Source organism: Castor canadensis, chromosome 7 (genome assembly GCF_047511655.1).
Source record: "Castor canadensis chromosome 7, mCasCan1.hap1v2, whole genome shotgun sequence".
Taxonomy (NCBI): domain Eukaryota; kingdom Metazoa; phylum Chordata; class Mammalia; order Rodentia; family Castoridae; genus Castor; species Castor canadensis.
This window is the reverse complement of record NC_133392.1, coordinates 138,474,494-138,501,307: the sequence shown is the minus strand read 5'-3', so window position 1 is coordinate 138,501,307 and position 26,814 is coordinate 138,474,494. Positions and strand designations below refer to the sequence as shown.

The 26,814-nt window shown below is 47.2% G+C and overlaps 1 protein-coding gene across 6 annotated transcripts in view; it reads right to left on the bottom strand.

The window, feature by feature from the left end:
* The window catches only part of Phc2 (polyhomeotic homolog 2), a 107,643-nt gene that overhangs the window by 22,269 nt on the left and 58,560 nt on the right, over positions 1-26,814 (bottom strand). For 3 of the 6 annotated variants that reach the window (XM_074080640.1, XM_074080643.1, XM_074080639.1), the window contains exons 2-9: positions 22,672-22,899; positions 20,014-20,172; positions 18,957-19,034; positions 18,234-18,398; positions 16,496-16,648; positions 15,059-15,371; positions 6,630-7,045; positions 6,192-6,357 (exon numbers count right to left, since the gene is read on the bottom strand). In XM_074080640.1, coding sequence (XP_073936741.1) covers positions 6,192-6,357; positions 6,630-7,045; positions 15,059-15,371; positions 16,496-16,648; positions 18,234-18,398; positions 18,957-19,034; positions 20,014-20,172; positions 22,672-22,845 — 1,624 coding nt within the window. In that variant the 5' untranslated portion in view covers positions 22,846-22,899. Of the gene's footprint in view, positions 1-1,427; positions 1,703-6,191; positions 6,358-6,629; positions 7,046-15,058; positions 15,372-16,495; positions 16,649-18,233; positions 18,399-18,956; positions 19,035-20,013; positions 20,173-22,671; positions 22,900-26,814 lie in introns of those variants that run through there. The other 3 variants (XM_074080641.1, XM_074080642.1, XM_074080644.1) reach the window with 3 other exon arrangements.

The following is a 26,814-nucleotide window of genomic DNA, read 5'->3' as shown; positions in this document are numbered from 1 at the left end:
ATGAAATTCTCCATGGGGCTAAGCATAACTAACTGAATGAAACAAAAAACTGCTTAGCTTGGATGGTGTTTTAACATCCAAGATAAAGTCTCCTGTTCTACAGTCAACACAGTAAGGCAGTTTCTAGAGTCTGTGAAGTCCTACATCCCTTAAGACCCAACCTTAAACCCTAATCAGTAGACACTGCCACAGGACTGCTGCCCAGTAAGGAAATAAAAGATGAGGAGAAAGGGGAGGGGGAGGGTGTGCAGAAATACAAAAAAGGAATTTCTTTGCTTCATTAGCCTGTAATGTTCATGCTGACCTAGAAATCCTGGCAGTTCCAACATTTGGGTTGACTCAGGAGGGGAAGAAAAATCCCAGGTGAATGATAATTGGATTACCCAGTAATGCCCCAGGGCCAAAGGGCTGGAAAAGGCTAGGACTGTAGGGTCTGGTACACTGGGAGTGGCATTATTTCCTAAATGCAAAATTGAGACACGGATTTGTAGAAAATGGGATGGAACAGTTTAAATTGGGGCTGTTCTACAAAAACTGGGGACATTTCATGGATTGAGGTCGGTAATTTATTTCAGGAGGGCCCAACATGCTAACAGAGGGGATTAAAGATCAAAGATGGGAAACATCTGAGGGGAAAGCTGTCATTGATTTGTAAAGCAGGAAAAAGAAAAGCATGCTGTGTAGGTAGCTCAAGAAGGTAAACACTGTCCGCATGGAAGGGGAAGGAAAGTTGGTCAGAAGTGAAAGTACATTAGTGGAATCTGTTCGGGCAGCAAAGGAGGGGTCTCAATGGCACGAACTGGCACGACAACGCGGAGGCAGGAGCTTGGGAGTTCACACTGGCTTCGCCATGAGTTCGAATCCTGGCCTTGGGCAGATAAGCTCCCTCTCGGTAGACTTCGATTTAAACAGGGAATCTCACGGATCCTGGATTTAATGTAAAGAACCAACAAATGCAGCATTCCTTCTTTTGGCTCAGAAGGGACAGAAAACACTCTTCTAAAAATGGAAAAGGACAGCACACAACAGCTTGTCCCTTTCCATCCAACAAAAAATCTCGGAGGCCAAGATTAAGAACAAAACTCTCCAAAGAGGCCGCAGGCGCCTCCGAGACAGTCCGCTCTCAATAAATTAGTACTACGATGCCAGCCGGACAGCCCTAAACGCGCGGTCCTCCGGAAGGCCGCGCTCGCGGGGCGGGGGCGTGCGGGGACCCGGACGCCCGGAAGCGCACGGCGCGGCGCGGGCGGCGGCTCCCCGGGCGAGGCACGGCGGGCACCTCCCCGGCGCCGAGAGGGCGAGCATCGCGGCTGGCACTGCCTGGCAGCCGAGTAGGCCACCCGCGCGCGGCCCCGAGGGCGGCGCCCGTTTTCCGGCGCGGCGCGCAGCCCCTCCCGCGGGAACCCTTCCCCCGCCCCGGCACTGACCTGTCCAGGGCCCGGCTGGGCCTGGCCGGGCGGGGCCTACGCAGCCCCTCGGCCCGGCGTTGCCTCGCGCGGTGTCCCGGGCCCGGGCGGGCCGCTTCCTCTCCGCCGGGAGCCTCCGAGCCGGGGCCCGGGGCTGCCACGGCGCATCCGACCTCAGCGGCCTGGTCGCCTTCGACAAAGGGCAGTGGGGACGCTGGCCTGGGCTGGGGCGCTAGGCCGGGCTGCGCGCGCGACGGGCGCTGGAGGGCTGCAGCGCCGCGGAGACAATGCGGCGCGTCCGGAACGGCTCCTGGGCCGCCTCCGCCGGGGCGGGGCCAGGCCGGCGGCGGGGCGGGGCGGACGGCGGACGCGGGCCGCGCGCTTCCTTTGTGCGCCCGAGCCCCGCCCCGAGCCCTCCGGAAGGCGCTGCGGGAGCGCGGGGTATCGACCTCGGGAGGCCAGCGCGGGCGGGAGCACGGCTGGCCTCGCTCCCAGCAGAACAAGCTCAGGGGCGGGTGGCGGGTGACTCCCGCCTTGACAGCGATCTGTGGGGCCTCCGAGGCAAGCCTCGTAATGACGACCACCAATTGAGGGTTAGTGTGTGTCAGGGGCTAAGTGCACGCACCCTTTCCGTTATTGTTCACAGTAACCCTCCAAGTGGTCATTATCCTCCCCACTGGGAACAGCGGATCAGAGAGGTGAAGTAATGACTGAAGGGACCCCAGTCGTACTTCCAATAAGGGCGTAATCCCTACCCGTTAGGTTAATGTGAGGATTAACTAATCTACAAATTGCCTGCAGCGCCTTGCGCACAGTGGGAGCCCAATAAAAGCTAGTTTTCTACCCCAAACACATTGGTTGAACCTGAACTGTCCCTGCGAAACACCTTCATTAAACACGCTAGGAGGCGGGGGGTACAGAAGAGAACGTGACACACAATTCTCACCCCAGGTGCTGCTGCATAGACCACAGTGAACCTCTCCCCCATTCTTGACTCTTTCCCAGTATTTAACCATTTCTTACTTTTCTTAGCATTCATATTCATTCTCTATCATTCAGGCTCTTTTCCTCTCACCTTCTTTCCCCCTCCAGCCACATCTCTTTGTTTCCATGTCTTACATTTATTTTGTTTCCCGAATACTTTTTTTTTTTTGCACCATTCCCTCTTGCTCCTTTACTATTTTCCAAATTTTCAAATCTCCTTTTCATTAATATTCATATTCTTTTTCCCTCTCTCACTCTGCATTTCTTACACATATTTTGCTTTATAAACTAAGATAATGGGATAGAATACTAAATTTCTCTCCATTCCCCAGCCTACCCACACTTCCTGCTTCCCCACCTTAACTTCCACTGGTCCTGCCTGGAATACTCTTTCCCTAGCTTTGCATATCCAGGTCTTACCCATCCTTCAAGGTCTAAACTCAAGAACAGGAGCTGGCAAACTTTCTGTAAGGGACCAGAGAGGAACTATCTTAGACTCTGCAGGTCATATGGTTTCTTCCAGCTAACTCAACTGGCCATTGGAGTATGAAAGCAACCACACAGAATGTGTATAATGAATGAGTATGGCTGTGTTCCAACAGAACTTCACTCTGAACATAGAATTTTCACTACTATCATGAAATAGTATTCTTTTGATTGTTAAAATCATTATTAGCTTGCAGGCTGTATAAACACTGGCATTGTAATGAATGTGGCCCTGGGGCTGTGGTTTGCCTACTTCTACTCTAGAGCAATGCTATTTTCTCCCTGAAATCTATCCTGATAATCTCCACTTGGCAGTAACATTTCTCTCTTGTAACTTAGGTAAAGCACTTACTCAAGATTCTCCCATGCCCTTATCGTGTTACAGCTTTCATTATAATTTCCTGTGCATTTTTCATCTTTACCAGGAGAATGGAAGCTTCTTGAAGGTAGGGTATAGATCTTATTTCTCTGTGTATTACCTCCCATCCCACAGTGCTTTTTCTCTTTGTGGTACTGAGGTTTGAACTCAGGACCTTTGCTTGCTAGGCAGGTGCTCTACCACTTGAGCCACTCTGCCAGCCCCACAGAGCTTTGCACAGAGCAAAATGCATGGGTATGCAAGTCCAGTGATTGGCAATTATTTCTACTATGCAAAGCTTACTTCTCTTATGAGATAGGACCTCAAGAGCAGGTGCTTGCTATGTGTTTATCACCTTGATAAGATTTTAGAAAGAGATTTTTGAGAGCTTTCTGGACAAGATGGAAGACAAATGTCAGTTCATTTAGGAGGTGCTGAATAACAATACTTGAACAAAGAATGTTGATGACCAGCATTCTAAAAACAGTGCATGAATCCTCAGTTGGGTCCAACATTTCTATCAGAAAATTGAACTGGTCACTGGTGGCTCACACCTGTAATCTTAGCAGAGTCCAGGAGGATCGAGGTTCAAAGCCAGCCTGGGCCAAATAGTTTGTGAGACCCTATCTTGAAAAAAACATCACAAAAAAAAAGACTGGTAGAGTGCCCCAAGGTGTAGGTCCTGAGTTCAAACCCCAGTATCACAAAAAAGAAAAAAAGAAAGAAAGAAAATTGGTAAAAGACAAAACACTATGCAATTTATAGGTGGCAAAGGTAAACAGAGGAATTAGTATAATGGATTACAGAATTTAGATATAAGAGATTCCTGTCCTACCACTTACTTTCTCTGTGCCTTAGTTCTCTTATCTTTAAAATGAGGATAATAAAAAGTTCCTACCTTTTATTGGGTATTACCAGGATTAAAAGAGGAAATACCTGGAAAACCTGACAGTTTATTAAATATTAGCCATTAACTATCACTAATTTCTTCTTATGTTGCAACTATGGGTTAAATTCAAAAGATAATGTTTAGTAGATGTAACTAATTGTATCTGGGGTCAAAATATAAATTGTACAAGTTTGAGACTAAAGAGATCTGGCAAGATAGCAGCTCATGTAAAAAAGAAATCTAAAAACAACAAAAGCATGTCAAAACTAAACTCGGTCCTCTGGAATTAAGTTGACACAGTGCCATAGTGCTATGTGAACCCACATTATTTCCATAGGTTGGAGGAATTAATGTGGTGACTTGTTAAAGAGAGATGAGGGAGCCACTGGAAGCCAGAGCCAGGCATTGCCTTTTCTCATCTGCATGAACTGGAGCCTCTCTCCAGGCTTTTGTTCTCCCTTTGAATAATGGGAATAATAACATTTGTCTATCAAGGGTATTGTAAGTGAGTAAAGAACTTAGAACAGTGCCAGGCACATAGTAGGTGCTCAAGAAAATTTTAGTTCCTTCCTACTACCACTCCATATGGATCTAAGAAACAGTCCTGCTTCTTAACAGGCTTATAAAGACTAGTGTTTTCTTTTTAATTTGGAAATTAATGTTAATTTTGGGGATCACAACTTAAGAGGATATTGATGAAAAGGTAGAATGTGGGTAGACAGGCATGACAAAGTGATGGAAATCTTGACGTACTATAGGGGAAAAAATGAAAGAAGTCTGGGGTCTTTAGCCTAGAGAGTTTCTCCTTTTTAATAGAAATGAGATACTAGAGACATAACAAATGTCTATAAACACTATATGAGATGGACTCTGTTACAGCTCATGAGACAGAATCACAATGATTGGTGGCCAAGTTCCAGAAAAGCAGACTTTGGCTTAATTGGAAGAGCAACTGTCTGATAATTAGAGCAATTCTATAGAATGGGAAATGGGATGCTTTTCTTTTTTCTTTTTCTTGCAATGCTGGGGATTGAACCCAATGCCTTGCACATGCCAGGCAAGTGCTCTTCTGCTGAGCCACACCTCAGTCCCTGGGCTGCTTTTCAAAATGATGAGCCTCTTACTGAAAAAAGAGAATGGATGATCTCCTTCCTGCCTTTTAATTTCTCTGGTGCCCTTTCTCCATATTCTTTTGCCTTTCTTTTCCTGGATCCCATCCCCAATCCTTACAGGACCATATAACCTTTTCTCCCTACCTTGTCCCAAAGTATTTTTCTTCTCATTTCTCCTTCAATCTCCAAACTCTTTTTTCTCTTCCCTCTCACCCCACTCTGAGCATACACTTAGCATCATAATGAGAACTACCTCCCTGAGCTGTCAGTAGCCTGTGGCTCAGAATGTCACTGAGGTCTGGGCCCAGATTCCTGTGCAGGCTAGCACAGAGGGGAAGGAAAGCAAATGGATGGCTGCAGAGGGCGGAGGTACTGCTGTTACTCTCCCACGAGAGTGGAGTGATTCCAGCAGTCCCTGAATCCCAGGTTATGAGGAAGTCCATATGTAACTCACAGATAGACAAATGAGGACCCCATAGCTGAGCACATTTTCCTCAAGGATGCTTTTTGTGGCTGAGTCTCCTTCTGGTTCTTCTGAGGCAGTCCCTTATTTCTAAGATATGGCAACCCTCATATTTCCAATTGCAAGAATTCCTCATACTGAGTGAAGTGAAAATCACACTAGATACCTACCTCAGCTGAGCTGGCATATATATATATACACACACATATATCCAACACCAATGGCATGTGGCTGCAGAGGCTGGATCTAAAACTTCCAACTCTCCTTTTCTTTCTCTACCCTCTTATTCTTATATCTTCTAGGACCCCTTCTTTATCCCTGGCTCATTTCCTCCCTTCTTCCTACTTCCAGCTACCCAGTTTTCTTGTTGCCTCATTGGGCTTGCAGTAGCTTACCCTTCCATTTTAGATGTCCTAGTGAAATGTTATCAAGGGATGGAAAAGAAGCTGAGTCCCCTCCCTCAAGGGCCCCGCTATGCTTTATAGCTTCATACCGTGAGTAGGGGACTGCTGGATGTTAGGGTTCTTGGGTATAGGCAGGCCACCAGGCATGGCAGTGACAATGGATTGCTGGTGTGGTGATGGGCCTGGCCGAGCCTCAGGCACACTCTTCTCTACCAGTTCCGCTTCTTTCCAGTCATCAGGGCCACATTGCTGGGGCTGCAAGGGGCAGGACAGAGAGATGGGTCTTTTCATAAACAAACAAAATACACCTCTGTGTTCTTGGGTACTACGCAGGCTTCTATGGAACACGGGCACCAGGCAAGGACTTTAAGATTCAGTCATCCCAAGTTAGGGAGAGCCCTCTCCTCTTCCTTGGAATACCCATAACTTCAACAATCAACCCACCCAGAAACACCTGAATGAGGCCACAAGACTATCTGAGCTGTGCTTCCCCACTGCTCTCTGCACCTTGGGATCAGCTTACTCACCACTGGTGAAGCAGGCTGTAGTTGTAAGATGACAGCTGAGGTGTGCTGGAACCTGCGTTGAGAGGTATGGGACATGCCCTCGGGAAGTCCATTTTGAGGTCCAGTGTCTGGTGTGGGAGGGTGGCACTGCTGACTGCCACTAGTCTTGTTCAGATGGGCAGTGGGACACTGGAGTGGCAGTGTGGGTGTAGGTGGGCCTAGTGGCATGGTGTGAGCTTCTGAGCCAGGCTGTAGGGCTAGGCTTGTGGGGGCTGAGGTGAGCTGGAGTTGGGACTGGGCTTGGGGCGCAGGCCTCGGTGGCTGTGGCTGTTGCTGCTGTGGCTGTGGCTGTGGCTGTGGTTGGATCACAAAATGGGGCTGCAGGTGCTTTGATGATGGCTGTGGGAGGAGCTGGTGTGGTTGCAGTTGAGCATAAGCTGCAGGGGGAAGGCTCAGGTTAGACAGCATGGCCAGATCTCGTCTGCCATGTTTCTCCCACACCCAAATACAAACATCTTCCTAACCTCAGAGTCTCTAGCTTTCATCCCTTTTACACTTCACCTGGAGCCTAGTCCTGTCAGTGCCAGGGCCCACCACCTTTTCTCTTATTCTCCAATTATACTAAACACTGTGTTCTTTGGGTTGCCCCTCCAAGTCCAACTTAAAACTCACCCTCTTCTGGAAAGGCTTGAGCATTTCAGCTGTTCAGAGAAACTCTGGATTCTAAGTGTGACACATTTTCTCTCTCTCTCTCTCATGCTCTATATTACCTGTTCACCATGCCTGTGAAATCTGTACCTTCCCCACTGTCCTATCCAGCTGTGCATGGCCAGTCTTGATCCACCCTTCTGGCTTTGCTCAGGTGGGGCCTCCTAGAAGAAGAGCCAGCAACACAGTAGTTCTCAGAAGGTAGCAGCAAGCAGAGCATGGCTGGAATACTGGTTCCTTTTGTTACAAACTATGGGACCTGGGACAGCTACTTGACCTCTCCAGGCCTCCTCCAGCTCTAAACATTGGAAATAATTATAGTTTCTGTCCAGAAAGTTGTAAGGATAAAATGAGGAAAAAAAAGTGTGTGAATAAAATGAGAGAAAATGATATAATGAACATAGCATGGCTCCTGGCATATAGTTATGCTCTTATCTTTTCTGGCCAGCTATTATCAATATTGTCTTGCTGGGTGCTGGTGGCTCAAAACCTATCCCTAGCTACTCAGGAGGCAGAGATCAGGAGGATCGCGGTTTGAAGCCAGCCTGGGCAAATACTTCTGCGAGACCCTATCTTAAAAAACCCTTCACAAAACTAGGGCTGGTGGAGTGGCTCAAGGTGAAGGCCCTGAGCTCGCACCCCAGTACCGCAGTAAATAATAAATAAATATTGTCTTGGTTTAGGTTCTCAAAACATCTTTGAGATGGGCTTAACTTTGTCATAATAATGTTTCTTGTGGCAGGTTATGTTGTTTCTTACCTATCTTCCTTTTCAGATCAGGAATCCCCTGTGGTTAGAAACTACCACATATCTCTTTATCCAGAACCTCCAGTAGATGAGTTTGTTTATAAATTTATACATCCTATCTGGAATTTCTTTGTTCCCATTTATTGCCAGCTTTTCCTTCTTCCATTTAAGCCAGGTTAACTGAGGTAAGGATTTTTATATTTTTTAGTAATCCCTCAAGTGTCTAGCTCCTGTCTTGTCTATAATAAGGACTCAGGAAATTTATCTCACAGACTATCCTCACACAAATCACTGTCTAGTAACATCCAGGTCATCCTAGGATGACAGTTCAGCTAAGCTGTCCAGACTAGATGCTGCCCTTCACACAGTCTCCCACAGCTGGAGAGCCATGGCAAGAGGGTGTGCCAAGCTCACAAATGGACTGTTACTATCAAAGAAGGACAAAGGCAAAATCTGAGTCTCAAGCTAATACCTTTAAAGACTCCTATGATGTTACAAGTACAAAAATTCAAGTTGAGTTATGGGAGGTACATCTTTTCTTAAATGTTGTCTGTTTACATGCAGGTTTCCAACTGTCTCATCACAGACCAACATGCAATTCCAGGCAGTATGCCAATAGGAATGGAAAGGAAAGACTAGAAAAAGCACTAGAAAGGAAAAGCAAAATGGCCCTTAGAGCTGACTGTTAGAGTCAGCGACAGTGGGAATACAGACAGCCTGCCAGGTTTTAGTCTAGATGACAGTGAATGATGGAATTGGGCAACTTGGACATTGATGTGGTTTTAAGGGGAATGGGCTGGGTTTGAGGTGATGGTGGAATCTCCAGGGAAACTGCCAGTAGGCATTTGGCGATTATAAATTGTCCCTGACCCCAATCTAAGCTCTGTCTCCTAATCTCACATTGGCTAGGTCAGAGTTTAACTATCAACATAGACTATTCACCAGGCAAACTGAATCATTAGGTATTTTAAGAGCAGCTCTTGGTAGGACATGTGAAAGATATTGAGAGGCCATGCTGTGCCCTCAACATAGCTCCAGCTGCCAATGTGATCTGCAGATGATGGGTATTCTCACTGGAAATGCAGCCCGCCACCCCAGACACAGTCACTCCAGGGACTACCCATTCGAGGTAAGGGCTAGAGATGGTCCAGGGTGAGGGAAGCTATGACGATCAATGGTATGTCCCCCCACCTGCTGACCATGTGGCTCCAAAGTATTCTTCCTTTTCAGAGCTTCAGAGTGTTATCAATGGAATTAGATGTCTGGGCTGGGTGATCATACATCTCTTCCATCTTTAAAACTTGATAGGGAGGCTATACAAGGAAAATAGTTCTAAAATTCAGGATTTATAAGGTGGGAAAAAGAATGTTGAAGAGAAAAAAGGTCCCAAATTTATAGGACATAAAGAGTACAGGGCAGTGGTGGTGTACACCTATAATCCCAGCACTGGGGAAGCTGAGGCAGGAGGATTGTGAGTACGAAACCAGCCTGGGCTACATATGGAGACCCTATCTCAAAAAAATACAGTTGAAGCCATACTTGTTTGTTTTACCAAATGCTGTACTTTGGATCTTCAGTGTTCTAAAGGCCTATGTGTTGAAGGCTTGGATCCTAGGATGGAGCTTTTGGGAAATGGTAGAACCTTTAAGAGCTGCAGTCTAGTGGAGGTCTTTAGATTATTGGGGGCCTGTACTAGTCACTTTTGCAGGCCTTCCATTCATCTTTATGGCCTGTGGGAAATGTGAACACCTCTGCTTTACAGACAAGGAAACAGGTCTATAGAGATTAAGCAACTCAATCATAGGCATTAAACCAGTAAGTGAGTGATGAAACTGGAGTCCAAAACTAGGTCTAATGCTGAAGCCTCTGCTTTTTCTGCTAGAACACTCTGCTTCCCTGGTGGAGGAAAATAAAGTCAAAATGCCTCTAAGCCTATGAGCCTGGGCTCCAGGAGGACTTTGTGGTTGTGGACAGTGGTCAGAACCTGGGAAAGGGGACCTCTTGATGGACAAAGACTTCAGGGTTTTTGTTTTCATGTTGTTCTTAAATTCTGCAAATGAAAAAGGGCTGTGTGCAGGTGGGGTGATATCCAAGTAGGAATACCCTCCAGAGCTGGCAATCTGTGGGGAGAGGGAATGAGAACAGGGATGAATGCCTACTGAGATGCCATTGGCAGACAGATGGTAGGAACCTGAGAGGTGGAAACAGACAAACTCCTCTTAGGGTGAAATATAGGGGCACAGGATGGAGGAGACCCATGGCCAGTGGCAGCGGGGTAAGGGAAAAGGACAGAACAGGATTAAAAAAGCCCCTCCTATACACATAAGCACATGTGCATGTGACCATGCCGGACTCAGATGCTTCCTGGTGCTGGCTGAGATAATCCTCCTTTTCCACTCTTGAAATGAACTCAAAGCACAACTCCAATTTCTATGACCCCCCTAATAGAATTTCAACTCTTGTTCATCTCTATAACCCCCATGGTGTGTAGCATAATGGTTGGCACAGAATAGGTGTTAAATGAATGTTTGTTGAGCTGAATTGAACAATTAAAGAGATAGGAAAATAAAAACTATTTGGGGATGGCAGTTAATTGTTCTTTGTGAGCCATATCTTCTTCATTGTGAAATGGAATAATCATTGTTAGGGTTAAATGACATATGTAGGCAAAGAAGTTAGCAAACTCTCTGGAACACAACTGCTCATTAACTGGTAATTATTATTAGTTGCTGGTAGCAACTTGGGAGGTAATATAATAGAAACCTAAGGTGAAGAATTTCAGGAAAGAAGAAATGTTCAACAATTCCATGGTCCTCTGGAATTCCATGCCACAGTTGGCTCTCTCTCTTACACACACACATATACATGCAAACACACATGTACATGTAGGCAGTGAAGGATGTTAAGCAAAATATAAACCTCCTACATCTATAACTTACATGTTTGGGATTTTTTTCTCCCCTGAGTAGAAGGAGAGATTCTTTGTGATCTAAATTTGGTCCTACAGTGGATAGTTGGAACGATATCATGGTTGTTTCCACAGTTTTAACATCAAAATTGATCGGATTTTGATTTTCAGCTACATAACAGGCCCACCTATATGCTTTCCTGTTCCTGTATGCTTAATGGATTCTCTAAATAAAAGTGTGTTTACCCCATAGTTTGGTGGCTGCTATGGGAGGGAAAATGGTACCCAAGATTCCTAGAACCAGCAAGCATCACCAGCCCATCACAGACAAAAATCTCTGTTCCCTAACACAAAACACTCTCTGTGGTAAAACAAAGCAGCTATGTGGCAGGCCTACCCAACAGAGACTCACTCTCTCTTCAGCTGAGACCGAAGGCAGGCTGAGGATACCAAACAAAGGCCTGGCATCTGGAGACACTATTGATAGGGTGTTAAAAGGGTCCAGGATTTTCAAAGACCCAACAACTCCCTTTTATCATAGCATCCCCCTCCCGGTCAGCAATTCTCTCCTCACCTTTGGGCCTGAGTGTCACCCAAAGCCCGGAGTTTATCATCTAGAATGAGGACTCCAAGAACCAAGCCTCCTAGTTAGAGCTGTGGCCCAGCTCCCTTAGGACTCAGCTTTCCTGGAAGCCAGGCCCCGGGACCCTTGCTGCCTGCCCCTCTTCTGCCCTCCGTGGTCTAATCCTCCTATCCCCAAGAAGGGCAAGTCCAGACCTTTTGCCTTCTCCTCCAAAGTCCAACCTCTTGGGCACTGCTTCCCTCCCCTTGCTCCCTTCCCCCACCCCACTCCCTTTCAGGGCATAAGGGACCTTTTCTATTTGCAGAGCCTAAAGAAGCTGGTTGCCAAGGTGACAGGAGCAGGAACAGCAGGGAGCTTGCCATGGGGGAGGGGCTTTGCCCCCAAACAGCTGTCAGTGGGAGAGGTCCCAGCTGGGACTAGAGGCTTTTGCCTCCCTAGGAGGAAGCATCCCCAGGAAGACACATGCCTCTCTGCACCCCCAGGTCCCCACAAAATATCTCCCCTGGCTACTTTCCCTGCGGGCAGCCAGCCAGTCAGCTCTTTAAAAAAAAAAAAAGACTCCCATAACAAACAAAACAGGAAGTCTGGCTCATGCGCATTAGGTTCTCTCTCTCACAACCACAAGATCACTCTTCTCTCTTGTTCCCGCCCCTCTCAGCGTTCATTCACAGTGGGTTGGTTGGGCAGGAGGCCAGAAGTCACCTCTGTTTGGGGATCTGTGGAGTCCAAGACAGGTGCTGCTCCAAGCTGCCCCCCATCATATGGCAAGAATTATTTCAGACTTATTGTTCCAGAGACCCTGAGAAGATCTGCCACTCTTAAGCCTCCCCTAGCTGCCTTCCATTTGGGAGGTGGGAGTCAGGGCTTACAGAAAGGAAGAGATAGGAGAGAAAGGAAGAATAGGGTGATGGTGGGAGGCAGGAACAATGCAAAGCCCACTGATCTGTGTCTCTGGGGAGAGGGTCTTTGTAGTACTCTGTTCACAGCTGCTCCAGAGAAAGTTCTGTGGGGCCAATAGTCTCTGTACTGCATTATAGCCACATATTGCTAGTTTCAGGCCACATCTAGGCCCCTGGATCTCAAACCTGTCACTCAGTAGTGTTTACCTTTACAGGGCTCAAGAACAGAGAGTCTGCCACATGGCTTTGCAAACCCCAGTATTAGAACTTTCATGCCCTGCAGTCTTAGAACTCCAGGTTCTGTGAGCTTTGGGTTGGAAACAGGAAGGGTTGAGGAGCTACAAATCACTGTAAGAACTGAGAGGGGGCACCTGGCTTAATGATTCTGCCAGAGGTGGAACTGGATTTCAGTTTTGTCACTTACTACTTGGGTTATTTAAGTGTCCTATGTAGTAAGTTCTTGGGGAACCTCACAGAGCCTCACTTTTCCCAACTGGAAAATGGATAATAAGATCTACCCTACAGAGCTCTTTCAAAGGCTTAGAGAAGTGATGTATACAAAATGACTAGCATATTACTTACTAGACAATAAATAATTACCACAAATGGTAGTAGCCCCTGTCCAGTTTTCTTGAAACCCCAGAGATGCCTACCAGCCTTAGGAAGAAACCAAAAACTGTTTTTTCTTTTTAATGGCCCTTAGAATTCTGGGAGCTGGCTTACATTTAGAAAAAGCTATATTTTGGCCTGGGTAGGAATGGGATTTTTAGGATAGCCTGGGTTCTGATGTTGATCCAGGGCTTGTGGTTTGGGGGAACAGAGAAGAAATGTGACTCTGGGGTTCGAAATCTAGCCCAAACTGCCCTCAACACATTGTGAGATCCTCTAGTCTTTACTCTTCTGAGCCTCAGTTTCTTTTTCCATAAAAGGAAGAGTCTCTGGGGAAAGCAATGCCAGACTGTGAGAAACCTTTCCAACACAGAGCCTCTTCAGCCCAACAGTGACTACTAGAAGGCAGGGACTGACCCTTTGTCCTGGGTGATTTCTGAAATCTCAAAAAGGTGAATAAATGACTTCAACTCTTCCCCCTCCCCCTAGTTCAGTGCCACATGCTCTACCTGTGCTTCCCTTTGCCTTTCCCTGCTTTGCTGGGTCACTGCTCATGCTTCAAGGCCCAGGCACCAGCCTGGCATAGTGGTACACGTCTGTATCCCAGTCCTTGGGAGACTGAATTAGGAGGATCATGAATTTAAGGCCAGCATGGGCTACATGGTGAGATACCATCCCTCCAAAAAAAAAAAAAAAAAAAAAAAAAGACTCAGGTGCCACTTCCTCTAAGACATAGCACCTCTGAGCTATCCTGCCTGACAGTGAGTTTGGCCATCTGTGTCCCCATGTACTGCAAGAGGATTACAAAATTGAATGGATTTGCTTGTGTATCTGGCTCCCTCCTTCTGCTCCTACACTCTCTTATGTGCAGAATTGTTCTATGACCATATTTGTTTCTTCTTCTTTCTTTTTGCGGTACTGGGGATTGAAACCAGGGCCTCACATATGCTAGTCAAGTGCACTACCACTGAGCTACACCGCCAGCCCTGACAATTTTGGTTTCAATCTAATGACAAGCATATAATAGGTTCTAAAGAAGAAGAAAAACAAAACAAAACATGTGCGTTACACTGAATTGCAAAATGGTCTGGATGAGGACAGAGGGCCAGTGGTTTTCTCAGGGATATAACCAGAGTGATTCTCTCTTTAATACCAAGCCATAAGGTCCACTCCTATATTTGTTTCTGGTTTTATTCCCTAGATTGATAAGTCTGGCTTCTAGAGCTCTTGGCAGTTTTTCCCATTAAAGATTGCCTATAACAGGCAGTGCTGGGAAAGGTTTAGCAGTCAGGGAAAGGAGTCTAGCCAAGGAAAACATTTATTCCCTTCCCAAAAATTTGCCTCATGGTAATCTGCTAGATTTTTTTAAACCTTCAAGATTTATTCTCAAGTGTAGCCTTCACTGGCAAACCCTTCTTAGCTCCTCTCCTCAAGGCTAGATGGCTCCTCTGTGCTCATACAGAGCACAGAGCCTAGTTACAATACAACACTGGTTATATTATACTTTCCCTACTTCTGTCTCCCCACTCAGACCGTGCTTGCCTTGATCTCATTGGTCTCTGCACACTCAGAAGTGGCAACATGACTGGCAATCATGAGTGAAAAATGTCTGCTGAGTGATGAGACAATAAACTTCCCACTTTCCATCTCTCTGTGTGGTTCTCCATGCTTCTTGCTAGACCCTGTTCCTTTCGGGAATTTCAAACTAGTTTAACTGCCAACCTCCACTCACTCAAGGTTACAAGCTGTGACAGTGTACTCCAAGATCCATCACTGTGCCCACTATGAAGAAGGACGAGCTGATTCCTATCCATGTGGTTTTACTCCTTACGGTTAAGACTAGAACCATGAAACAACATCAGGAGCTGCCAAGTACCTCAAGGTTAGGAGAGGGCAGAGAGACATGTGGCTGGAATCTTAGCAAGCCCATGGAACAAGGAAGGTTGAAAGTTCCTCCTGGCCTACAAACCAGGATCCTTCTTCCTGGAATCCTTACCTGGTGCAATGAGCGGGTGGGTAGCCACAGCAGGAACTGTCCGGCCAAGTCCAGCCCGGCCCTCCATGCTCCCTGGCAATGGGCTGTTGCCGTCTCCTTTCTTGAGTGGCTCCATTGCACTGTCAGTTATGCCAGGCTTGGCACCTGCAGGGGAACCCTGAGCAGTGTTTCTGCTCTGTAATGGGGTAGGCAGAGGCTGACTACTGCCAAGGGTGGGTTTCAGGGCCAAGCTGGGCAGGACAGGCTGAGCAGAGGTAGGGCCCGAGGCTGCTGCAGCTGGTGTCTGTTGTGTTCGGAGGGTCAGGTTCTGTACCTGGAAAAAAGGGGTCTATGAGAATCCAGAGAAAGTGTGTAGGAGCAATGCCAACATACAATTCATAACTAAGAGGGGAAGAATTAGGGACAGATTCAGGAATGGCCAAATAGGATGGTGGGTTGTAAAATCAGAGAAAGAGAGAGAGAGAGACAGAGAGAATGAATGTGTGTGTTGTTAGGGGCTGAAAGAGGAACCAGGAGGAGGGGTTTTTTTAAGAGGACAAAGAGGTCACTAGTGAGAAGATCCACCAGCAGAAGGAAATGAATTTTGAGAAGAAAATGATTCCCAGTCTGGGGCAGGCAGGAGGTCAGGGAGGCTAGGCTCTTTCCCTTGGGTTAGCCTCCCTCCCCCAAACTATCACAATTAGATACAAACCACTCACAGATAATTCCCAGGTACAGCAGAGCATGGGGCTTCCCATGCTGGAAAAAGCCAGGGAAAAGCGAAAGTTAACTGACAAGTAAGGCCACCAGGTAGCAAAGGATTAGTTTGTCCTCGGAATAAGGTTAACTCCAGGCTTTTCCCAGACACTGGCATGCTTATACAGCCTGGTCCCTGGTGCCCTCTGCTGGACACACGGAGGCTGTGTGAGACTCTGATGACCTTACTCCCAAAGTTCCTGCTTGTGTTCCCACTCTGGAGATGGGGTCGGCCGATGGGAGTGAGGTGGTTGGTCTCTGTTCCCAGCTGCCCACAGGCTCCTCACAGCCACACTGCACATGTGTACTCCCAGCAGAAGCAGGAACCCAGGACTCATTCTAGCTCCCTCTTCAGTGCCATTTTCCCCATTCCTAGCTGTGCTGGCATGGGTAACCAGAGGGATTTTCTACTTGCAAAGCAGCAATGACAAAGCAAGTTATCCCAGGGGTGAGGTGGGTGTAAGTAAGAATGCCTCAACACACTGCCCTCTTTTACTTGAGGGACTAAAAGGGGGTCAAGAGGGGCTGAGGCGGTCTGGACAGGAATTAAAGACACTGGGGTCTCCAGTCACATCTGCTTTCTTTGAAGAGTCCAGCCTTTTCAAAGGCTCAAAGCTCCTCCAGGGTTACCCATCCCCAGCATACTACCCATCTACAGGGCTGCCCACCCCCCTTGCCCTCCCACAAACATGGGGTCCTCACCTGGGCAGGGGTGGGGGGCCGGGCGGGGGAGCCAGTGCCGAGCTCAGGCTGCACAGTAGCGACGGTGGCCGTGGGCGTGAAGATGAGCTGAGGGGACAAAGGAACAGTGCCGCCTAGGCTCCTAGCTACCTGCACCAGGTTACCTGGCTGGGCCTGGAATCACAGGAAACGAGGTGCCTTTTACCTGCCCAATGTGGGATCAGCCACAGGGCAGAACAGTTGAGCCAGGAAGCACACATAAGGATGGCTAGACAAGTGGACTAGAGAGGTGAGAAAGAGCAGGAAACCCAGGGGACTGCCTGAAAGTCTCAAGAAGCTTGTAGCTTGCTGACCCAAGCTGGGTAGCAAGCCTGGGATGGGATGCAAGAGCTGTTCTGGGGCTTTGGAACCCCTGTGAGGGGCTCACCCTGGAGGGGATACCCAGAAGTCTCCTCAGCAACCTGGGGACATTGGGCAGATGTCTGAGGACCATTTTTCAGGTCTAAGCTAGACCTGACCCCTCAGTAGGGTTGGAACAAGACTGTCCTCCAGAGGGATCAAATCAGAGGTGCTCTTAGCTACTTTCTAGTCAAATTTTGATTCGGGGGTCTTAGAGGTGGCAGATGACCTAGAGCTACAATTGGTATCTGATTTTGTCTGGAGGGGTACAGGTTATGTGACATTCCCTGCCTGCACCTTGGTCTCCATATGGGTCTATCTCTGCATATTTATCCATGAGGATAAGCTGGGATCTGAACAGAGTGCTTTCCCTACAACTCTGTCCTGATACACTGGGCTTGCTCCTCTGTGCATGTATGTTCTACATTTGTGAGGCAGAAGACAGGTGTCAGGGCCCCAGAGAGGACTTTGAGTGGGACATGGGGACAAGTAAAACTGAAGGCAGGATTGGGCCATGTCACTATCAGTTCACTAGGGAAATAGAAATCTGTTTTATACTGTATCTATGAAGCATTCCCTGGGATTGGAAATAGCCTTAAACAATGAACTCAGAGTCAAGAACAGACGTGCAGGAGCAAGACCAGAAAAGCTCTAAGTGTCAAGTTCTGGCTACAAGAGCAAAAGCAGGAGCAGGACTACACTGTTCTTGATTCTCTTGAGTCTAGATGCCTGTTAAGCACCTAAGGACCACTGGACCCCTTAGGGACAGATACACAAAAGAGACTCAGGCATGCTGGTGATAGCCTAGGTCTATTCTGCCCAAACAAACTCACCTGCCATGGGAAGAAGGGACCCAGTGGGGAGGGCAGTGGTGACAATGGAAAGTAGCAGGTCCTGAAGTTCTATCCCTCTGGGCTGCAATGCACTTTTGGACCCTGAGCTGGAGGTCGCCAGTCTTTGCAAGGACTGTCAAGGGGGGAAGATCCCATTTCTGTGGAGTACTTTGTGCATCTGCTCATCTCACAGTCTGGGTATCTGAGAACTGGTGGGCATGGCTCCTGCACTATCCACCCTAGTTAGTTCTAGAGCAGTTTCTGACAAGGACAAAATCCTGTTTCACTCTAGGAGGAGAGGAAGGGAGGCATCGTGGGTGACCTTCTCAGTCTTAGCCTGAAACTCCTCCCTTTGGAGCCCACACCATGCTCCCACTTAGCCTTCCAAGCCTACCCTGCTTTATTCCACCCTCTGACTTTTGCTGCAGTCCCTCAGTGTTTCTTCCCCCTTTTCTAATCTCCCAGCTCCCACCCTCTCTGCCTGTGTCCTCTGGCCTGGAGTCAAGGCCGAGACTGTGAGTACTCACCATCTGTGCCCTGAGATACATCTGTGCTTGGCTTGCGGTCAGGGCTGGAGAAGATGTGTTGCCCAAGAGCACAGCCTGCTGGGCAAGACCTGAGGCTGTGGCTGAGTTGACACTCTGAGCCCGGTTGATGAGCTGGGCTGCTGCTGGGGAGGCTGCCAGATTGATCTGATGAAAGAGAAACGTGCAGTAGGAAATGGGTGGCACTGGGGTGAACTGGGTCCACCTTTTTTTAAAAGACAGTGTCTTGCTATGTAGCCCAGGATGGTCTGGAACTTATAGTCCTCCTGCCTCAGCCTCCCAAGTGCTGAGTTACAGGTGTGTGTCACCATGCCTGGCTCCTCATCCATTTCTTGCTCTCCCCCTCTTTTGTTCCTTGCTTTATACAGCATCTTTTTGGACCATCTCTGGTCCTTGGGCCTGGGAGCTTCCTCAAGCAGTGCCCCATATCTGGCTTAGGTACAGAGCTGCAGGGAGGACCCAATGTTGAGAGAAATAAGCTAGCAACAGCACCTTAATATCAGAAAAATGACACAGTGTTAATGTAAGGACTAGAAAGAGGCATGCACTATTTTTCCCTCCAGCAAGAGCAGCGGATTTCAGCCATTACCCTACATGGCTAAGGATTCCCCACAACTGGGTGCAGGAATTCAACAGCATCTTAGTCAGAGGCAGGAGCCAGCTCAGAGCTGTGCACTCTACACGCTACTCCCACACCCTACTCACCGAAGACGCCTGGGCTGGGGTCTGTGCAGACACACTGCTGCCAGAAGTGCTCCCTTGTCTGTTGGCCACCAGGCTTGCCTAGAAAAGAACAAACTCCTGTCACTAGTGTCCCAGCCTCCCTACCCCAAGTTATTCTTAGCCCCTTATCTTCCCGGGAGCAGATTGGACAGTGGTCAGGAGAGCAGTCTCTGGAACTCAGCCCTCCCTGTCTCCTCTGCATGGCTTTGAGCAAGGCCTGGCCTCCCCTCTCACAAGAGATAATAATTGTGCCTACCTGGAAGGGTGGCTGAGATGTTTGAGCAAGCAGAGAACCAATCCCCAGCACTCTTGACTGTTTTACTATTGCCTAGTGTTCCTAGCTCTCCACCCCTCCCACTCTACCCACATGGCCCATGAAGCCATGTCAAGAATTTTGCACTCACTGTCTGCAATGTCCAGCCTATCCCTCTTCCTTTGACCGGCTTCTCAGCCTTCCAAGTGTCAGCTTCAACATTACTCCAGCAGACAGAGCTTCCCTGACTACCTAATATAATCATTTTCTCTGTCCCTCAGAGTAATCTGTTCTTCTCTTTCACAGTGCTTATCACAGCATGTATATTTAAACGGTTTATTTCCTTGTCTATTTTTGTTTCTGTTTACTTGCTATCTCCCTGCTCCAAGCTCCAAGGAGACAGGGTCCATAGAAGGTATATAAAACATTTTGTCAAATGAGTGAATAAATGTGCTCTTAGCCACTGGAAGGAGAGAGGGCAACTCCAGACAGGCATGTGAGCTGGGCATGCCTTCTTTTGTGAGAACCTCCTTGGACTCACTGCCCCTTTCCAGCAGTGCAGGTGTGGTTAAAGGGGCTCCCCAGCACTTCCTCTGTGGGCTGGCTAGTAAGACTGTAGCTGCTCCACTCCCTAGAAGTGTGGCCTTGGTCTCTGTTCCATCACCTGAAGGATTTGATAATAACAGTGCCTGTGCAGCAGGGTCTATGTGGGGCCTGCTTCCCTCCCCCCCACCCCTCTTTTGCTTGTATAACTTCCTCAGGTGCCAGTCCTTCCATGGCTTTTACCTGCTGCACAGCTGCCAGGCTCTGGAGCTGTGTGCTGCTGAGGTGCTGTTGCTGCAGGGCTGCTGTCTGCAGCATGAGGTGCTGCTGCTGTGCGGCATACATCTGCTGCAGATACTGAGCTGCTGTGCTGGGCTGCCTGTGCAGGGCCTGCTGGATCACCTGAGAAGAGTGCAAAAGGGGCCAGACAACCAACTTGTTGCAAGACACGTCCCTTCTGTGGTCATGCCTTGTCAATGCCAGCTCCCCAACAACTCCAAGAAGAACCAAGATCTGTGACCCCCACTGTAACACACCCCCCCCTCTCTGGGGGTTTGACAGACAGCAGTTTGTGGAGCTTTATACCTGTCTATTTTGTCTGTCTGTATCTGTCTTCAGCTCCTCCTGCATTAGCAGCCGGCACTCCTGCTCTAGCTTACTCTTAGGGAAGCAGAACCTCCTGTGCCAGGCTTGGCAGGCACTTCCCACACTAACTCTGCAGCCTCAGATAAGGGTGAAGTTCACAAGGCAGAGGAAAGAAAGGGGCTGGGAAGAAAAGCCAAAGTAGGGATCCTGCCTGTTTCATGTTTAGCAGTAGCCAGCCAAACTCAAATTCATGTGAAGGCAACTGCCTCCTCAGAAGGCAGGGGCTTCAAGGTGGATCTGGTACCACATCCCAGGTTCTGCCTGCAGCTCCCCGGAAGTCCTATCAGTCTCTGAGAAGATTGCCTTGGCCTTGGAGAGAATGCCAGCAACACAGGGATGGCATACTTTCCTTTGATTCCTCCCCTCTCTCTTCTTTGTTCCCTCTTTGTAGCTACTGTCTCCCATTCTGGCTTTACTGCTTATTCCCTCCTTATGGATTGGCTGAGCAGCAGTGTCTAGGAAATGAAAAAAGACTACTTTTTGATCCTTGGCCAATCCCAGGAACAAAGAAAAGCAAATGTCTTTTTGCAGCCCTAAGACTGCCCTCCCCGCCGCCCCCCAGTCTTCTCCTCAGAAGAGGTCCAGAGGTAGTTCTGCCATCATTTTCCTGTCAATGCCCTGCACTGGCCCTGGCTGGGCTCCAGCTTACCTCCCCCTAACTGTGTGGCATCTCTGGTCCAGGGCTGCTTCTCACCCTGGGTGCTGCCCTGCAATTGAGCCTCTGGTGAGGATATTTCAACTTAGTGTGATTCTTAGGTGGCTCTAGGCAAAGGCTTTGGGTTTAGATTTGGGATTTTGTAAAAGTAGGCTGATATATATCATCCAAAAGCCCTTGCCTCTCCCCAGATTCCCTACCCCTCAATGCTTGCACACATTTCTCTGGTTCATCTTTCTTCAATGTACTCTGTGCTCTGAGATTCTGTTTATATGAACTCCATTCTTTTTATCCCTTGCTAGCTTCAGAATCATTTTGCTATTATTCCCTTACCTAAGTCTGTTTCCCTTAGACTCCTGAAAGTGACTTCCCCAGCAGTCCATCAGCAGTAGGTGAGGTTCTACAATGCCTCCTCATCAGGGGGTGTCAATGAATGGAGTTAGAACAAGCCCCCAGTGGTTATTCCACTAACCAGAGCAGAAACCCAAAAGTCCCTTATGCCTACAGTTCTGATGAATGGTTAGGCACATTTTAATGCCAGGTGCTGGACACCAGAGCCAAAATACTCATACATGAAGGGGTCAGGGAAGGGGCTGAAGACAGGGGCAAGGTTGGGAGCAAGACACATGGTTTGATTAAGTGCTCGGCAGAGATAATGGGGAGGGGGGGCAAGTCCAGAGTATCTGTCATGTCTTCCTTTTTTCTCAGGCTTCTCACTGTCTGCTGTGGCTTCTCCCCCATTCCCTTATCTGGGCCTAGGGCCAATGCAGGATGAAGTCTCTCATCTAGTATATCCAAACCGTAAAAGCAAAGTTACTTAGAGTAAATATTTCTTGGTTGTGGTCTCTTATCTGTCCCTACCATCCAGGAAACTTCAAACAGATATTGTAGTGGATCACAAAAAATATCAAACAGTATTTGTTTGAGGTTCCTGGAAAGTCAGGTTCAAGTTTTTTATATGTTTACCTGAATGGTTCTACTCTATCAACTATAGAACTGTGCCTAACAATAATCATTATCCTAACTGGAGCAGATCAACATGTAAAATGCTTAGTACAGTGCCAGGCACAGAGCAAATGGCAGTACGTGGTCATGACTACGTTTTAGAATAGTGTGTAACCACCTGGAAAGCCTCATGGATGATACTTTGCAGACCTTAGGGAAGAAGGAAAGAGCTTCAAAGACAAAGGACTGTTTGAGGCTTCTTTTTGTGGTTCTGTCTTTGAATTACCGTAGATTTGTTCCTCACAAAGCAGTGGTCATTTAGATGATGAGTTTGGGTTGTAGCTGAGCAGCTTCCAGTCAGTTTTGCAGTTGGTTATCTTCACTTGCCTGCTCTTTACATACCCTTTTCTCCCTAAACAATGTTTTGGGATCCACACCATTAACTTACTATTCTCCCTCTCTCCAAACTTCTGTGACTGATCAATCTTGTATTACTTCCTTTCCTCTAACTATGCATACACATATATCCACTAACCCACTGCGTTTTGGCCATTCCTGGGCCATCTGGGATACTCCACTGGACCATGCCAACACATCCTCCTGGCTACCCCTATTGATGGTGAAGCAGTATAATCCCGGATCAATCTGAACCTTACCTGCACAGTCTGCCGGTCAGGAATACCACTGTACACAGAAATCGGGGGCCCAGTAGGGCGGCCACTGCCACCACTACTGCTATTGCTGCAGCCACTGCTGCTATTGGCCCCACAAGCACTGCTGGTGACACTGGCACTGCTGGACGTATGCGGGACTGGCAGCTCATTCTCCATGGCCGACAGGGTGGCACAGTCAGGGTACTCAGGTGGCAAAACAGCAGGTGGATGCTAGGAGGGAAGAGGCAGGAGCAAAATATTTAGAGAATGCCTATTAGAGGATGCACATGCTGTTAGCCTTCCATATCCCAGGGCTCCACATCTGTAAATTCAACCAGTCTTGGATGGAAAATACTCCGAAAATATTGTATCTGTAGTGAACATACATGGACTTTTTCTTATTAATCCCCAAATAATACAACATAACAATAATTTACATAGAATTTACATTGTATTGGGTAGTATAAGTAACTTACAGATGACTTAAACTATATAGGAGGATGTGCATAGGTTATCTAGAATTACGACACCATTTTATATAAGGGACTTAAACATCTACATATTTTGATATCTACAGAAGGTCCTGGAACGAATCTCCTGAGGATACAAAAGGATGACAATATTTGTATGTACCAACTTTCCAAACAGCCTGTCATGGGGTCACTTGTAAACTGACCCAACTTGCTACCAGAAGGACAGGGACAGGCTGGGTTCACTAAGGGAGATTTGGAATCAGATCTGCCCTGAAATTCTAAAGCTCATGATCTGTTCCTTCTGTCAGAAGAGATAAAACTAATCAAGGATGCAGCTTTCCTTATGTTCTCCCTGGCAGTGATCTGAGGGATCATCTCTCCCCCTATCGACCTCTTCATCCTTGGGATAGAGAAACTGAACATCAGAGAGCTTATTATACGTCCATGTGTACACAGTCAGATGGCGAGAGAGTAGGATTAAAAATCTAGAGAGAACAGAATGAGAGAAAGAGGCAAACGAGGAGGTAATAAAATGACAGAAGTTATTTATTTTGTTTTGCTTCAAAGCCAGAAGAGCTTTGAGTGAGTCTGCAGTTTTCTTTATTAAGTACTCAGTGAGTGCCCTTGGAATCTAATGGGGAATAGGGTGCTTCCTTGAGTAATTTGGAATCAGAAAGACTTGGGTTTGAGTCCAGGTTAGGCCACTTTCTAGCTGGGAAACCTTGCAAGTTACACTTGGCTGACCGTGTTTCCTTACCTGTCAAATGGCACAGTCTATGAACCGTTGTGGTGATACAAACTGCTCAGCAGGATCAAGGCATCTACTGGTGCCCAATAAACTCCAGCTTATTGTGGTTATTAATATTATCTCCAGTTTGGTTTCCACTGTCTGGTTTCAACAGCTTAGGCTTCTCCCAAGATAGAACCAGGGAGCCTTTAAGAACCTCCTGTTCCAGTCAAAAAGGAGTGACAGAAATTCCTTCATGGGCTATCCTGTGGTCTGGATACACAACTGGAAATTGTGTATTGTTCCCTTGAGGCTTATGCTTGGGATGGACAAGGCTTGGAAAGAAGGAAAGAGTTGTGGGGGAGGCAACCCAGATCTGAGTTCAAGTTTCTCTCTGTCTTCTTTCATGCTATCCTCAGAGCCTCATTTCTATGTGTAAGCTTTTCCTTCTACTCATTCCTTCCTACATATAAAAATAACATCTCTGTCACCCCATTACAGACATTCAATCCTCTGCTTCCAGATTACACTAAGTTAATAAAAGAAGAAAATATGATTTTTCACATTAATGAAAACATTGACTAGTGCAAAGTCATAATGTCCTGTTGTCATCTTCCAAGTTTTGCTCAACTTGGGGGTCAACATTCCTCAAGTTGCCTTCTTCAGACTGGATAGGTTTTACTATGGGTTATAAAAAGTATGGGTAAAGGTTTAAAGGCAGGAATGTTGGGAATCAGTAAACCTGAGCCATTCCCACATGGCAGGAAGCAATTTGCTTTGGCTTCCAAGGTGGGGAACCAGGCTGCAAACCATGCTCATATCTGGGTCTTTAAGCAGAGATTATCCCTAACATTTGTATGTCTTCTGTAACTGCTACAAAGACTCCTATTAATTAATTCCCTTTGCTCCAAACCACTCTGGGTTCTGGGCTTCATTATGGCTACTCTATTGTTAAGGAATATTTATGACAATTATGGTGATGCAGGAATCAATGACAATGGTCAACAAATATTTCCTGAGCCCTGCCTTGTTGAAGTCCACTTTATCTATGTTCCACAGAGGGAAGGCTAAGCTGGATGGAAAGCTGTAGAAGGTATAATTCCTGACCTTAAGAAACTGAAAAATTAATGTCAAGAGGAGACTCAGCTGCTATTTTAAGGATCACGGAGCATCAAATCAGTAAATGACAGTGCCGTGCAATTCTGTCCAAGCGAGATACCCCTTAAAATCCAGAGGTATTCTCTAGTTCAGTGCTTCACCCTCTTTCCCCAAAATGTTGACCAGAATTGGGGTTCAGTTCTCACTTTTCATCCCACTCTAGAAAATCTCATCTGAATTACTTGCAAAGAATAAAATGGGAAAACAGTAAACGAGGAGACACCGTGGCCACATCCTGTATTTTTGTCTTACAGCCACTAGGGCAGAGATTGTGGACAGCGTGTACTCAGTCAGTCCTTGTTGAAAAATAAAATGAGACAGCATTCTAAAGAGAATGCTAATGGCATTCCTTTGTAGAAAAACTGCACAGCAAGGCAGCCACTGCTCCCATGCAGGGCTGAGAAATGTACCTTAGTAACCTGAGAAACAGCAAAGCCGCTCCCAGACTCTCTGTCCACCTGCCTCCTTTCTGCCGCTGGCCAGCATGCCTTCCCTATCTCTCACCTCTCTTCACTCACGTGTTTTTAGATGGGAATCTTCCCCATTAGAAGGTTCTGTCTTACTAGTCTTTGCTCCCCAGACCTACTTTTGCCCCTGGTTCCTCTCACACCTGCACTCATACTCATCCTTCCTTTCCCCATTCATCTCCTATGGCTACCTTCTTGCTGGCCCTCCTGCATGCAAATGCTCTCAGGAGTATGAGTCCGTTCCTTCCTCACTCTTGCTCCCTCCTCTCCCTCACTCTCTCCCTGCTTGGTGGCTTGGTTCAATAATGAGCTCTCTCTCCAGCCCCCTTACTGGTTCTCTCTGTGAAGGCTCCCTTGCTGCTCAGGCTCCAGTTCACTATCCTCTCAGGATCTCTGTCCCCACAGGCCTGATCAAGCACATACCTCCCTCCCCCACCTCCTCTTGCCCGTATGCGTGTGTGCACATGTGTACACACACACACACACTCATTTATGTCCTAGACAGTGCATGCTCATGATATGCTCTGCCTCTCAGGCACCCTCTGCCCGTGCTCATTCTTTCAGTAGCTACAGCTGTCTTCCAAGGACGCTCCCTCACTCTTAACTGCTCTCCCTCTTCACCAATCTCTCAATCACTCATGCACAGGATAGAGGGAAGGGCAGACTGACAAGAGCATCAGGGATTAACCATTTTTAAGTAACAGTAACTGCATTCATGTTGTGCAGTAAATCATCACCACTACCAATTTCCAGAATGTTTTCATCACCCACAATAGAAATTCTGTAACCACTAAGCAGTAACTCCTCATCCCCCACTCTCCTCCAGCTGAGGTCCTAGGAGCTTCTAATCTACTTTCTGTCCCTATAAATTTGCCTATTTTAGATACCTCATGTAAGTGGAATCATATAATATGGGCCCTTTTGTGCCTGGCCTATTTTACTTAGCTTGTTTTCAAGGTTCATTCATGTTGTAGCATGTGTCAGAAATTCATTCTTTTATATTGAATAATATTCCTGTGTGTGTGCACATATGTGTATGCACATTTTGTTTATCCATTTCATCTGCTGAAAGATATTTGGACTGTTTCCACCTTTTGGTTATGGCTATTGTGAATAATGTTGAAATGAATACTGACCCAAAAGTATCTGTTTGAGTTCTTGTTTCTAGCTCTCTGGGTGTATAAGTGGCAGTGAAACTGTTGGGTCATGTAATAATTCTAGGTTTGGGCATGTGAATATCCAGCTGTTACTGCACTATTTGTTGAATTACCACGCGTGTTTTAGGGCTTGGGGAAGTTTCCCCCTAAGCTGTTCAGGGTGT